Below are 14,127 nucleotides of genomic sequence, written 5' to 3'. Positions count from 1 at the left end.
TAGCATTGCTCAGAGAACGGAGGAGTCAACATGCTGGAGGACGGACTGCCTGATTTCTACAGCAAGAGAGTTCTACCTGACAGGTAGCTCACACAGAATCAGTGTACACAATCAGCCAATGGTTCACACTATTCCACCGATCTACATGTGGCGGTAACGCGCCAAGAAACACAACAATGCGGCAGCAAAGGCAAGGAAGACGAAAACTGTGAGCTAGCAAACATGGATTTAAACAACGCAGATTTCAAGTTTGTAAGAAAAATTGGCCTTGCATTCAAGATGTTTGTTAGACCTAAAGAAAACACACACAATTCAGTTAAACTGACTGTAAACAGAAACTTTGTTTACAAGTAAACGCCATAGGGCACATTATACGGCAGAAACACAAAGTTACATACAAAGTTACATACAGGTGAACACTGGTGAACATACAGATGCAGCCACCTAGAATTTCCCCTCCCAGCCAGCTGCAAGCCAGTTCCCAGCCAACTTCCAGCCGCTAGGAGTCTCCCACCCTTCCTCCTGTTTCCTGACAGGGTATGTCTATTTGTTAGTTTATTCAATTGCCGGGTGCCCATGAAATGCCGCTTCCTTCACAAAAACACATAAACCAACCGAAGTACACTGAAGAATCATGTTTCTTTGTTGAGGCCATGGTTTGCACTGTATGTTCCTCAGACTTACAGTTGTTGCTGGAACTTCAATAATGTCTGCCGCCTCTCAGTTGTCAATAGTTATTATTTTTATATTTCTTAACAACATAAACCCTGATTTTCAGTGGTGGAATGTAACTAACTACATTAATCAGGGTTGGAAATTAGCATCCGCCACCAGACCAAATGCTGGTAAAATATGCATGTGGCTGCTAGATTTGCTTCACTCACCAGCCAAAAAAAACAATGGTAATCTGTTTAGGCAAGGCTAGGCAGCTTTATTTGTATAGCACATTTCAACAACAGGGCAATTCAAAGTGCTTTACACAAACATTCAATAACATTGCGACAAAGTGCAAAAGAACATTAAGACATAATTAAAACAGTCATAAAAACATTAAAGATTGGAAATAAAAACAAGCTAAAAATAAAAGCTAGAATAGAAACTAAAATAGAGTATAACACACACGAGTAAAAGATTTCGTGCAGTATTAGATAATTATTTGGTTTAATAAAAGGCAGCAGCAAACAGGAAAGTTTTAAGCTTTGGTGGCCGGTTGATTTTTTAATCCACCAGCCACAGTGGCAGGTGTACAAAAAAGTAAATTTCCAACTCTGGTACATTTACTCAAGTACTATACTTAAGTACAATTCTGAGGTACTTGTACTTATTAGTGGAGCATTTAGCAACTAAAGAGACAGATATTTCCTTCAAGTTAGTGGAAACAGTCACCAACTGGCCACAAACAAATATTATTGCTGCTAGATGTATAAAAAAACAACTGTTCGCTATGTCAAGGTAAAATGCGATAATATATTCCCACTGCTGCTCCCAAGGAGGCAAAATATAATTTTAATGCAGGTTTAAATAAATCATCATGTGTTCTTCACCTTAACAACTCCAATAACTTCTGATTCCTGGTTAATGTTGACATACAGTATGAATATTGCCCTGCAGGCAGTGACTGAATCAGTGTCTCCCAAAGCCTCAAACCAAGAAGGAAATGATAGCAAAAAAGGCAGTGTCATCACAGTCTGTCTTCCTAAATGGCGACTGGTCGTTTTTATCATAATTACGGGATAGCCTTCACATAATTAGCACATAAAGATGTCCTAATTACAAGATGCTAAGCTGTAATCATGAGATACTGAGAAATAGAATTTATAATTACAGGAGGACGCTTCTGAGCTTTTTTTTTTTTTTAAATCTCCCTTTGATGAATGCGATGTGCTTCAATACTATAGACCTTTTCATTGCCATTCTGTTGCTACGGCAACAGCTTTGGTCCAAGTTCACTTCCTGTCAGATACTGCATTAACAAACATGGGAATATAAAGGGGCCCATTTAGAATGTTTATGTTGTAAAAGGTCTACATCAGTATAACTAGACGTTATCAGTGTTCCATCACATAGTATTGAATTGAACAGAATCATTTCATACATTTTATCCAGATAAGGCTGAAGTATATGATAGAAATCCTGTGGTTGCTTCACGTGTATCTAAATGCATCATATTAGCTGTGTATGAAGATGTGAACGGCATTGGTTTTACTATGGGGTACATCTGCTCTGCGCACAAAACAACAACCTGCTGCACCAAATATGGCACTATATTAATACGCACCCACATAAGAAGTATTCCTCCCGTATGCTGCCTACAGTTCATACTACATGCATTAAAATCAGGACAATTCGACCTCCTTCTCTCTATGCTTTTATACTCTCATGTCATGCAATGATTCATGAACAGCATGCTCCCTGAAGCACTTGAGCACAGATGTAGTGAAGAGGTTCCATTTGCAATGAATAGAAGCATAATTGGTAGCTCTTATTAGTTCAATAGCCAGAACGTATTCCATTTTATAAAATAAATCTTGTTTACTGTCGCAGTCCAGCCTCCTGTTTATTAACTAGTTTTCTTTGAAACTGCGCAGAGGTCATGCAAATTAGTTTCTTTCTCTGAATTAGAGACAGTACCGGCTGTCTGTGTATACAGATATGGTGCAAAGCAATTATATATTGAAGAAACACAATTATATGCTTTAAAGAAACAATGTATAGGTGATCTATTGGTAGAAATGGAATATAATATGTATAAGTATGTTTTTGAAAATAAGAATCATGTTTTCGTTACCTTAGAATGAGCCGTTTAAATCTACATATGAAGCGGGTCTTCTTCACGGAGCCGTCAGTTTGTTGCAATCTGCAACGTAATCAATAAAATTCCAATAAAGCACCGTATTCGATAGTGCGGTTGAGTGAGGATTTGATCCTTTTGGGTAACTTTAAAGCAGCTAGAATTAGTGTTTGTGTATAAACGATGAATCACATGACTACATGTACATGAAAAGGGTGATGTACCCACTCTACAGTTCAGCTCAGCTCTACGGAGCATTTTAGCTCATTGTTTGGGTTTTCAGGCCCACCACTTCACTGTTTTGGTTCACTAATTGCTCCCATCAGAGTTGTTTTCTACAAGCTGGTGAATAGCGAAGCACTTAGCAGCTTGAAAAGCCAGATAGGAGTTGGTGGAGACCAAAAACGGAGCGAAAAGGAAGGTGAATATTGGACTGTCATTCTTCAAGTGGACAGAAACTCAACTCCATAAAAATGCAAAAACACTTATATTCTGCTTAATGTATATGCTGGATTTATAAATAGTTTTTCATAACGACTTAAAAGGTAAATGATATGTTAACGTTGTGTTTACAGCTTGTTTTCCCAAAGTGACCAAAGAAATCCAATCATCGCAGGTTTAAAGCAGCGAAAAAAATTGTCACCAAAATAAGATCTATGCTTAAGTATATCTTTTATGAGACGTTAAAACTACATACTTTACAGCATAAATGGAAGTGATACTATAAAAACAAAAGAAATGCTGAGGATAACATGAAAATACTTCAACCTTCAGGCTAACGCTGCACTAGCTAGCTTTAAAAACTGTCTATTTCAACATAATTGTGAGGAGTGCAGTGTGGGTTAAGACTTTAAGTTGGTGTAACGATGATTTTTAAACATTAAAGGTCAGTTTATTTAAGTTAGCAATTTGTTAGCAATTAACTTTATTTTTGCTATATCATAAAAATATATATTTACATTGTAAGATAATCATACATTGCTCAGACATTTGCAACTCAAACAGCACTATGACAACCCAAATCACGTGGAAATAGTAGTTCCCAAACAGTTATAAGGCCACATGACAGTGTGTGCTTAATGCTCACCAGCAGTGCATGAAAAACATTAAATGAGGCTGCATAAACTGTGCCTTCTGTCAAATATATTAAACCATCTGTACAGGCCCACTCAGGTTCATTAGCATAAGTAACACATATAATGTAGTCAGTTAACACTGGGATCCGCAAGCCAATGATGGTTTGTATAGAATGTATGCTGGTCAATAATGGTTCATGGCTAACTGCATGAAAGGTGCTATTGATAACATTCAAGGATTCTGCCTCCTCCTTTCCACTGCATTTACTTAACAACAAGTCGTTGCCAGGCACTTAACGTCAATGTCAGCCATTTATCCGTTTTTTTCCACACTAACTGAGGACCCAGAGATACCGTGTGATAACAACGCCGTTTTACTATCGACTCATAAGGCTTGTTAGAAGTGGGAACCGAACGTCTGATATCTTCCACAGAGATAAACAAAACATCCATTTTGGACCAGCCAAAATGTTTTAAATGATTAATTCACCGTCATAATATTGTTTTTCAGGAGAAGACATACTTTTATTCTGCAGCTTTCTAAAGGCTCTGTGGATGCCTTATTTTCTTTTTAAATATTTGTCTACATAAAAATGTTATCAATAAGAACTTTAAATGTAAAACATCATCAAAATGACCCCTAACTCTGATCCTATACTGTGTGTATCATCCGTTCTTTACCAATAATCCACTCTCATTCCCTCTTCTCTTTCTCTCCTCTTCAGTCAGCTCTCCTCCCTCCATCAGGGCCAGTCGCTGAGGAGAAAGAAGAGACGCAGCGTGTTGTCCATTTTCTCCGGCTTCCGCAAGAACCGCAACTCGACCATCTCTAATCAGGACTCGGAGTAAGCATGCGGGCACCGGGTGCTGAGTGGAAGGAGGGGATGAAAGTAACATTTAAGTGCACAGACCCAGAGAATGAGATGGCTGTTAAATGAATCCAGCGCTGGGCATTAACGTCCCTTCACAGCTTCATAAATATTTTAATGGAAGAAAACATTTCGCTGTCTCCGACTGTTTTTCCTTTGCTTTTGAATTTATGGCATTGCATACATTTAAGCTGCCGTTACATAACGGCATCGTAGTTAGAAAGTAGACAGCAGCGTTGCGAGGTGGAGAAAGTACAAGGCGGGAAACGTATTCTTAAAAAAATTATTTCACTGATAAATAACTGTGGGGACAGAAATGCACTCAGTAGGTACTCTTTGTCTTTCCATAAAACTGAGGTGAAAAGGGCACTCAGTGAGAGCTACGTTATGTGTTTCAGCTGACTGAGGTGCTTACAAATTGAACTTAAAGGAATTGTGGCGAGGCAAAAAAGTGGTGACACAGTCGCCCCTGCTGCTTAACAACCGTGCTGCGGCGCTGGAGTTACACTTTTAAGCGGAGGCCAAGTTTCACAGCAGCCTACAGCAGTCTGTGAGAGGAGAATAAAAGATCAATGACTCATCTTCGGGGTAGCTATAGATAGAAATGTCTCTTTAAAAACAGTTAAGCGTGTTATGTGGTGTTTTACCTGCAGAGTGTTGCTAAGCAATCAAAGAGATTGTTCATTGTTGCATTCACTTGGCCGCCCTCTGTGTCATTTCTTTTGTCTTTTTACAACAGCACAGAGTGTGTGGGAAGTATGTTTATTGAAAATATATACAGATTGGTAATGTGCAATATGTTAAAGGGATAGTTTGGGTGTTTCGAAGTGGGGTTGTTTGAGGTACTTATCAATAGTCAGTGTGTTACCTGCAGTAGATGACGGTCAGCTCACCCCCAGTTTGGAGAAACAGACCAGAGTTACCGCACAGAAGCAAAGTAATGTACTGCTGAGGACGGGGCCGGCAGCAAAACATATTTTAGCCACCTGAAAGAAAGGCTTAACTAAAGAAATCAATATCCATTTAAGTGTCCTCTATATTTAGACTATTTTGCCGGTTTATCTTGCCGTGAGACAGCTATGCAGTCTATGTTTCCAACGGGGAACTAAAGCCGTTATCTATATTCTCGGCAAAACAACCAAACTCCACTGGAAAAAACAGTAATTTTACCTCGCTTACCACAGGGGTTGCTGGTCTACCACTGCCTCAATCTGTTGGTTTGTTTGTGTTATTGTGTGAGTTTTGGTTAGTCCAGATTCACCAAAGTTACACAACGGCACAAAAAAGTAACCGATCGAGGAAGCGGTAGACGAGCAACCCCCGTGTTCTGCGAGGTCAAATTACTATTTTTTTCAATGGAGTCTGGTGGCGTGGGCGAGAGCATAGATGGATACAACAGTTTCAGTTTCCCGTAGGAAAGGGCTGTCTGATGGCAAGGTAAAGCGGTGAAAATATTCAGAATATAGCATACACAGATTTTTTTAGGTGGGCCTTTCTTTTAGGTGGCTAAAATCCGTTTTGCTGTCGGCCCCGTCCACATCAGTACATCGCTTTGGTTCCGTGCGGTAACTCCTGTCTGCTTCTCCAAACTGGGAGCGTTCCGACCATCATTAATTCACTGACTATGGATAAGTACCTCATACAACCCCACTTCAAAACTATCCCTTCAATAATAGAGCAACTAAGTCAATTTAAGGGCAAGTTAGTTCACCCCACATTCATTCTTATCATCCTGTGCCTCTCAGGTCAAACCTCAACCCCCTAAATGTATGTAAATATGATTCATTAATTCAAAGTTTCTTGTGTTGTTCTGCGTGTCCGTTCCAGCAGCGCCTCAGAGAACGTCTACTCGATGATTCAGCACCCCAAGGAAGCTGGTCGGCCAGAGAGCGCCGTTCCCGGAGCAAACGGGACCATGCCTTCACCTCGGCCCATGCAGGGCGTAACGGTGCATGGGATGAGGGCTCCCAGTCCCTCCTGCCTCATCCAAAGACAGGTACAGTGTTCGGGACAGTCACGGCGAGAAATTCAAACTCTGCTAATGACGGTGAATCCTGAACCAGCTCCAAGGGTGCGGCGCTTTAGCCAACTGTGACCTTTAACCTTTGAAAGCATGGTGAATCTCCTCAACTGTGTATTTAATTTTCCAAATAGCCAAAACAGTTTGGCACATGTTGCATTATTGCTCTGTGGAATAGTGCTCCAATCTGGCACAGCAAACTGTTTTTAGTAAATGCAAATGTGCAACTATTTCAATATCCTATCTTCTGTCTGCTTCCAATCTAACTCATAAATAAGGAACCAAATTGCTCCCAATTCCTCTAGTTTCACATGGCACGACAAAGTGCGTAGATGCATGCTGTGCCCACCACCTGCTGTTCTCAGTCTGTATCTGTGTTGGAATTGTGTAGCTTGTCAGAGATGTGTACGAGATGTGTACGACTATACTATGTGGCCTATTTTTAATCTCTGCCCAAAGGCACACACACACATGCAGAGAGAAATCCCAAATCCCTTTGGCTCTCAACGTAGAGTCCATGGATCCTCACTGAGCCTTGAGGGGATTTGAGGACATCCCCAAGAAAATGAGGGATAATTTAATTTTGGCCTAATTTAATTCACTTGAATTACAAAATGTTAATCGTAGTTTTCACTCTCACCACCGGACTAGACAGTTAAATGATTCAGTGCATCAACTACAACAGGGAATCCTAGACATACATACAGTATGTAAAGTGGAAGTCTTGAGGACTCATTTATCCGTCTTTTATTTCATTTTTTTTGTCCTCATCCAGTCCACAGACCTGGTCAGCATGGTGTACAGCTGCATCGGGGCAGAAATCGATGACTCGGACGGGAGCAGCACCTGCGACATCCAAGAGACGGACCAGGACGCTGACAGATCGACCGCCATCTCAGACGTCCCGGCAGACACTCGGACTAACGGCCACGTGGTGTCCTCCATACAGCAGATGGACAGACAGATGGAGACGGGCAGGCAGGAGAGGATCGTTCCCCTGACAGACTCGCAGACCGACACGGAGGAGGACGGCGGTGGGATCGTGACCCCCGGTGGGCCGAGGCCAGAGCCGCCCCCGCAGAGCACCAAGCCCACTCTGGCTGTCATGAGGCAGAGACACCTGCAGGAGAGTTTAGGTACTGCAACTCAGACAGCAAGAGAAGTTATATTATAGTATTTTACGATTCATCTGGTTCAGTTTGAACAGAGCTTCAATGTACAAGACTCCTCATACAAACAGCCAAACGGACTCTCTAAATGATTACTTTAAACATGAAATGCAAAGCAAACTACATGCTCAGTCCTCAGAATAGACACCTCATATTAGCACTAGTTTCAGTGCTTATTATTAAATACTGTGAATAAGGAATGGCATTTCTTTCCTTTTGATTGCTGTCAAAGAGCTCCGATAGAGATTGAGTACCTGTTGCAGTAGTATAAATTGTGGTTTAATTGTACAGTATATGCTTTCCAGCAATACAGTATTGTTTTAGCTCACTGTATTTTAGTGTAGCTGATTAAACTTGCAAGTAATTTAAATTTCTTTGGGATTAATGTAGTGTAGTCAGACTCTTAACTTCATTATCTTTATTTACCGTAAACAGCATATTTAATACATAAAATGAAAGTTTTCAAAGGTTATTCCTACTTTACATCATTCCAGATACTGACTTCTGCAGAAATTGTTTTTCTCATCGCTACTTGTCTAACGCTGAGAAAATGACCAGTGCAGATTCTGTATCAATGAGAGTTAGATACTGTTTGAAATTCAACATTAATTTAAATTCAGAGCATTACAAAAAACATAATACTGTCAGATAAATTGTGATGTGATGGTATAATTACAGTAAAATGATGAAGACAGCCGGCTGGCGCTGTGTAATTATAAGATTTTATCAAAATCCATTTGCTGATGTAAAAATGCAGCATGTGGCACCTTTGATAATGAATTATCAGATATACACGTAGTGCAAAGAAATGTATAGATGTCAGCTAAAAATACTAATCCGCAGGGAGAAAAAATCAGAAGATAAAAAGTTAGAAAACTAACAAACTGTAAAAGCAAAAATTCCATCAGCGTCGTTTAAAGAAGATTTGTTCAAGACGAGTCTGTCAAAGTGATTTTAATGAGAGATAACAGTATAAGTGGACAGACATTTGATTGGCTTTAGTCCCAAAGGTTCGCTGTCTCAAACTATTTACAGAGACGGAGCCATTGTTTGTTAAGGGCTATCACTGGTTTAAAGTCTAGACTTTGTAATGAGCAAAACCTCCTCGGTCACAAAACTAGCTATAGACTGCCCTCTGGCTCAAAGGGAATTAAGACATCAGTGCAGTAGCTCGAGGCCAGAACCGGGCATGTCATAAGATCAATGTAAAAATCTGCAGAACACTTTTATATTCTGATTGAAAACCTGGCTGCACAGCAATAAATATTTTAATAGCTGCTGCTATTCTTTTCCTCGTTAAATGAAGATGACATCACTGACGGCCCATCAGCATTTAAACATATATACATGCATATTAACAAGTGGTCAGCATAACATGCATATCACTTTGTCTCTCTTGAAGTTGTAGAACTTAACACAGAAATGTAAAGAACCACCGTCCATTCTTTATATTTATGTTTTTGTTTTGTGTGCTATATGTTCGTCAGTGATTTCAGTCCCAGTCTTAGTCGAGTCTTACATTTCCAATTACAGAACGCTCATGAAATGTGTGCGCCTGCTGCTCAGCGTTTGTGCTTAAGGGTTTTTTACTTTTCATTTTCAAACAAAGGCTCTGATGGATCATTGTGAAGACTGTTCTCTCTGTGTTTCTGTCTCACCAGAAGAGGCAGGCAGGCTGCAAGGAGAAGAAGACCAGAGTGAGAGAAAGCATGACGAGAAGCATGAAGAGAAGCAGAGAGCGCGAGGGCCAGAGGGACAGCGTCCTCTTCTACCCAATAAGGTAGTATGTGTACAGCATGTACATCAGCAAGGAAAGAAGACACATTTCATTCTCACTCTGACGCGTGACACAACACAAAAACGCTGTATTCCTCCCTCAGCCCAGTCTCGACCTCTTAAGAGACAAGAACTCTCCGGAAAAGGCCATGACCTCTCCCAAAACCTCCCCCGTCAGTCCAGGTGAAGAACCGACCAATGACCAGAGGAGCCTGCCTCCCGCTCAGCCAATCATTGAAGAGGAGGGGACCGCTGAGAGCCCACCGGCATCTGCCCAGCCTGGGATAGAAGCAGCAGATCCTGCCAGTCAAGGTGCTGTAAACATTGTTATTTCACAACAAAGGATAGTAGGACCGTAGTAATGGTTGCTTTAATGCTAATATTCAAGTTCCACTAGTTAGAATAAAGTGGCATCATATAGAATACTGTGTGTTGTTGATGATACCAGAAAGCCAATATGGACTGAATAAGTACAGATGATGATGATTATGATTATATTCCACCAACCAGATGAAGAAGGTCGTAATGGATTCCCGACAGCATCCCGTCACACCAGGAAGTCCAACTCGTTTGACATAGGTACTGTACATCTAACGCTGTGGTTGCAGCACCCCTGCTGTTGCGCACACATTAAGATAAACTCAATACGCATGCCGGTTTAGATCATCACATGGATGTCTGAGACGAACGCACGTCTTGCTGTCTTTTGTTCATAATTCATAACAATGGCCTCCAATGCCTTTTGTTATTTTTTATCAAATGAAAACAGCGCGAGTGTCTTATTTGATGTGCTTCCGAGCCTGTAGAGCTTCCTGGCTGTGTACCCGCATTACTGCCTCTTCCTGCAACCCCCCCGCCCCCTTTTTCAGTTCCCACACCCCACTCTCGTGTGTGTTCTCATGCCATTTCCCCTCAGGCATGGAACGGGACAGCCCCTACGATCTGGAGAGGTCCTCAGATCGCAGATTCCCTGTGAAAAAGCCCCGTTTCCCCCAGTACAGAAACAGATCTCTGGACTGCCCTGCTGGGACCAGGTGTATGTAACTGTTTCACTTCCTGTTTCACTATGTGCGGTATGACAACCAAGTTTGCACCTTTTGAGGTTTTGCAAAATTGTGTAATGATTGTCTGTTTTAATTTGACTAAAAGTAGTGCTAAAAAAGTCAGTTAATCTTTATAAAGTTAATTAAAAGCAAAAAAAAAAGGTGTGTACAGCTTCATTTTATAACTTAACTTTTGCAAAAACTCAACTGTGTAGACTTTTTCATAGCACTTTACATGGATGAGTCATACCTAACATATTGAATGCATGCTTGTTCCGGTACTTTATGAATGGCTGACCAAAAAAAGAGACATAAAACATAATTTAAAGACGTAATTTGGCCGTTTTCCAGAAAGTTCTCTTTGTAGCTGGCAGCCGGATCTGACACTGCCTGAACGACAACCTTTCCCATTTTTTTTATTTTTTTTACAAATACAGACCTTTTATCAGTCCTGCTTTAATTTGAGCTGATTCCTTTTTGATGTTATGTTGTATTATTGAGATAATTGGCAGCCGTGTTTAGCTGACACGTCATCAGTTTCTGCACCGAAGCTGTTTGGCAGTGAAGATGAAAACCCCGCGGCAGTGGAACTCTAATGACTTGGCAAAACCACTGCCAATTACCTCTGTAATACTGAACTGTATATCAAAAAACCTGCTGCATGGGACTCAATTACCATCACTGAGAGAATGATAAAAAGGTCCACATGTCATAAATGATGGCATATAAAAAGCCAGTTATAAAGAAAGTGTGAAAGCTAAGTGGTCCTCTGGGTGCTGTCTGGTTACATTGACGCATCAAGCAGAGACTTCATCATCTGGACAATAGGCACGTTGTCACATTTGTGTTTCCTATCCACCGGTGATGTGGCACTCTGCCAGGGGGTCCGTCAAAAGTTTTCACCTTCATTCATTTAAATTATCATGATATAAAAACTTGTATTTATTTTTATTCTCTATGGGATTGTGCAGCTTTAAACTTGCAATTACTTAATTATTTGTCCACTTGGGGTCTATAGTTGATATGGTGAACAGCAACAAACAGTTCCGTATTTACAATTTTAATTAAATTATTTTCTTTATTTAATAGGGACATAGCACGTTAATGAACATCAGTATAATACGAGATGTAAACATGCCGGAGTTACCAAGAATGCTAATTTACAAATCAAACACATGCACAGCAACATTAGCATTCATTTGGAGTCGTGTTTGTGTTCAACTGATGAATGTAAGTCCCGTATTCACTGTCCTTTTAGCTCTGCAGCTAAAAGGGGCGACGGCAGGTTTGGGTGATCAGTTTTTGTAGGTTTGTATCTACTAGTGACACCTTCCACATTACACATAATCAATTGATTCGTTACTAATTTAAACATTTTGATTAATGCGCTTCAAAGGTGGTATTGATAACATTCAGCCACTAGATGTTGCATTGTCCCTCCCTCGTTCAATTGCATTCACTTCACAGCAAGTCGTTGTCGGACACTTATGCCTTGTTTCCACATAGCTCTGTGTATGTTTGCATATAAACAGGAAGTTCATTCATTCTTATGGGAACCTCCGTGATCTCTGATGTTTGTGAAAGTCCTCCTTACGTTTTTTCCCGTCTGTAATTTGCCTCGGGTAGGTTGAAAAATGTAACTTTTGTGGCAGATAACGGACAAACCATATGCAATGTGTGCCACAGGAAGTTAGCCTATATAATTAGTGAATTAATAAACTGATTGATGAATGTAATGCAGCTCTATTTATAAATTTTTTTCTAAGTGAAAAGTTTGACGGCATATTTAGCAGTTCTGTGAACTATTTTGTTAAGACTTATGAATGTTACACAGCTAGCATGCTGCCAATGTAAGCTAAATATGCCGTCGAACTTTTTCCAGTTAGAAAATATTTACCATTATAAATGTGACTCGTGTAACGTTAGACTGGGCGACGACAGTAACTCATAGATATAAAATCACTGTTATATCCATGTAGCAAGTAACTTCTCTCCCATATCTGCAGTGGTGTTTCTATCCATCCGTAAAGATGCATTTCCTCATGTTGAACACTAGCCGCGTAATCCGTATACTATACAGATTTTACGGACACAAAACATAACCCTGTGGAAACGAGGCGTTACCGTCAATCTCAGCCATTTATCCGTTTCGCCCACACTAACTGACGACCCAGAGATACCACGTGATACCAACGTTGTTGGCTCACAGAAGTGGGAACCGAACGTCAGATATCTTCCACAGAGATAAACAAAACATTAATTTTGGACGCGCCAACATTTTTAAAATGATTAATTCACAAAAAATAATAATAAAATAAAATAATCGTCTACATAACAAATGTTATCAATAAGACCTTTAAAGTTATTTACTGACCCTGTATGTGCTTCTTTAGGTTATGAAAGTCCCCAGCTTGGTAACAGAGACGCGTTATGACGTTACCAGTGGACTAGAAGAAGTCTGCTGGGAAGGGACGACTGGAACAGGGAGGACTGGAGAGAGACAAGCTTTTAAAACTGTGTGGACTCAACTGACAAAAGCTCCAACAGCTGCTTTTTTTTTTTTTTTTTTTAAATCCATGTAAACATTTGTTGCTGAAAATGCATGTACTGTATGCTTTCTGTTCGGTTGCACTTGCTATGGTTTTTCTCAGGCATTAAAGGAAGCTCTGACCTGCAGTACATAAAGCACACACAGTATAGTTCAATGTCTCTCCAGTAGGCTCATCATGAACTGTTTTATGCATTTGTGCAAAATCATTTAATATTGAAACTACTCTTGTCTCCCCCTCCTCTCTGTCTTTTACTGACAATCTGTGACTACTAAAAGTGAGTTTGTACTGTATTTATTCTAATGGAGATGTAAATACCGAATATAAAACTGCACTAACCATCGTGGTAACTCTACCAGTTAACAATCATGTTTTTATTTGTGATAATGTATCATTTGATAACCGTGTTTGTAAGTATGCTTTTTTTTTTTAGTGTATGCTGACGTTGATGATTGAGAAATGTGTTGTCATGCACTTAGCACTCCCATCTCTTCAAGAGTATTTAAGTCAGTCAGTGGATCACTTCCAGTTTTAATCTGATTTTGCAGGCCTGAAAACGAGTATATTTTCTAAAAATGCTTCTATGAATCAGAATAAATAAAATTGACTTTACACAACGAATTGTTATTTTAAAGTCATGTTTATGAGGCGTTTTTCTGCTTTGTTTTTCTGGAACAGTCCAATGAAAAAGGTGCTATTGGTTGCATTGATATACAAAGAGCTACTGTACAAGTCAGGACATCTTAAAATGTGTTGCTTTGATTTTAACCATTCTTTGAAAAATCTGTCTCCTCCAACTTTATGGAAGTGCGATCAGTTTGCAACCTCCGGTTC

At 40.0% G+C, this 14,127-nt stretch overlaps 1 protein-coding gene across 3 annotated transcripts in view; it reads left to right on the top strand.

Moving 5' to 3' along the window:
- Positions 1-13,910, top strand: part of carmil3 (capping protein regulator and myosin 1 linker 3) — a 92,881-nt gene extending 78,971 nt beyond the window's left edge. For all 3 annotated transcript variants that reach the window (XM_074650311.1, XM_074650310.1, XM_074650309.1), the window contains 9 exons: positions 4-83; positions 4,593-4,712; positions 6,564-6,732; positions 7,532-7,892; positions 9,587-9,705; positions 9,806-10,013; positions 10,212-10,280; positions 10,618-10,737; positions 13,138-13,910. In XM_074650311.1, coding sequence (XP_074506412.1) covers positions 4-83; positions 4,593-4,712; positions 6,564-6,732; positions 7,532-7,892; positions 9,587-9,705; positions 9,806-10,013; positions 10,212-10,280; positions 10,618-10,737; positions 13,138-13,178 — 1,287 coding nt within the window. In that variant the 3' untranslated portion in view covers positions 13,179-13,910. The remainder of the gene's footprint in view (positions 1-3; positions 84-4,592; positions 4,713-6,563; positions 6,733-7,531; positions 7,893-9,586; positions 9,706-9,805; positions 10,014-10,211; positions 10,281-10,617; positions 10,738-13,137) is intronic.
- Positions 13,911-14,127: the final 217 nt, after the last annotated feature.

The sequence above is a fragment of the Sebastes fasciatus genome, chromosome 11 (genome assembly GCF_043250625.1).
Source record: "Sebastes fasciatus isolate fSebFas1 chromosome 11, fSebFas1.pri, whole genome shotgun sequence".
Lineage (NCBI taxonomy): Eukaryota > Metazoa > Chordata > Actinopteri > Perciformes > Sebastidae > Sebastes > Sebastes fasciatus.
This window is presented reverse-complemented; position numbering and strand designations above follow the sequence as displayed.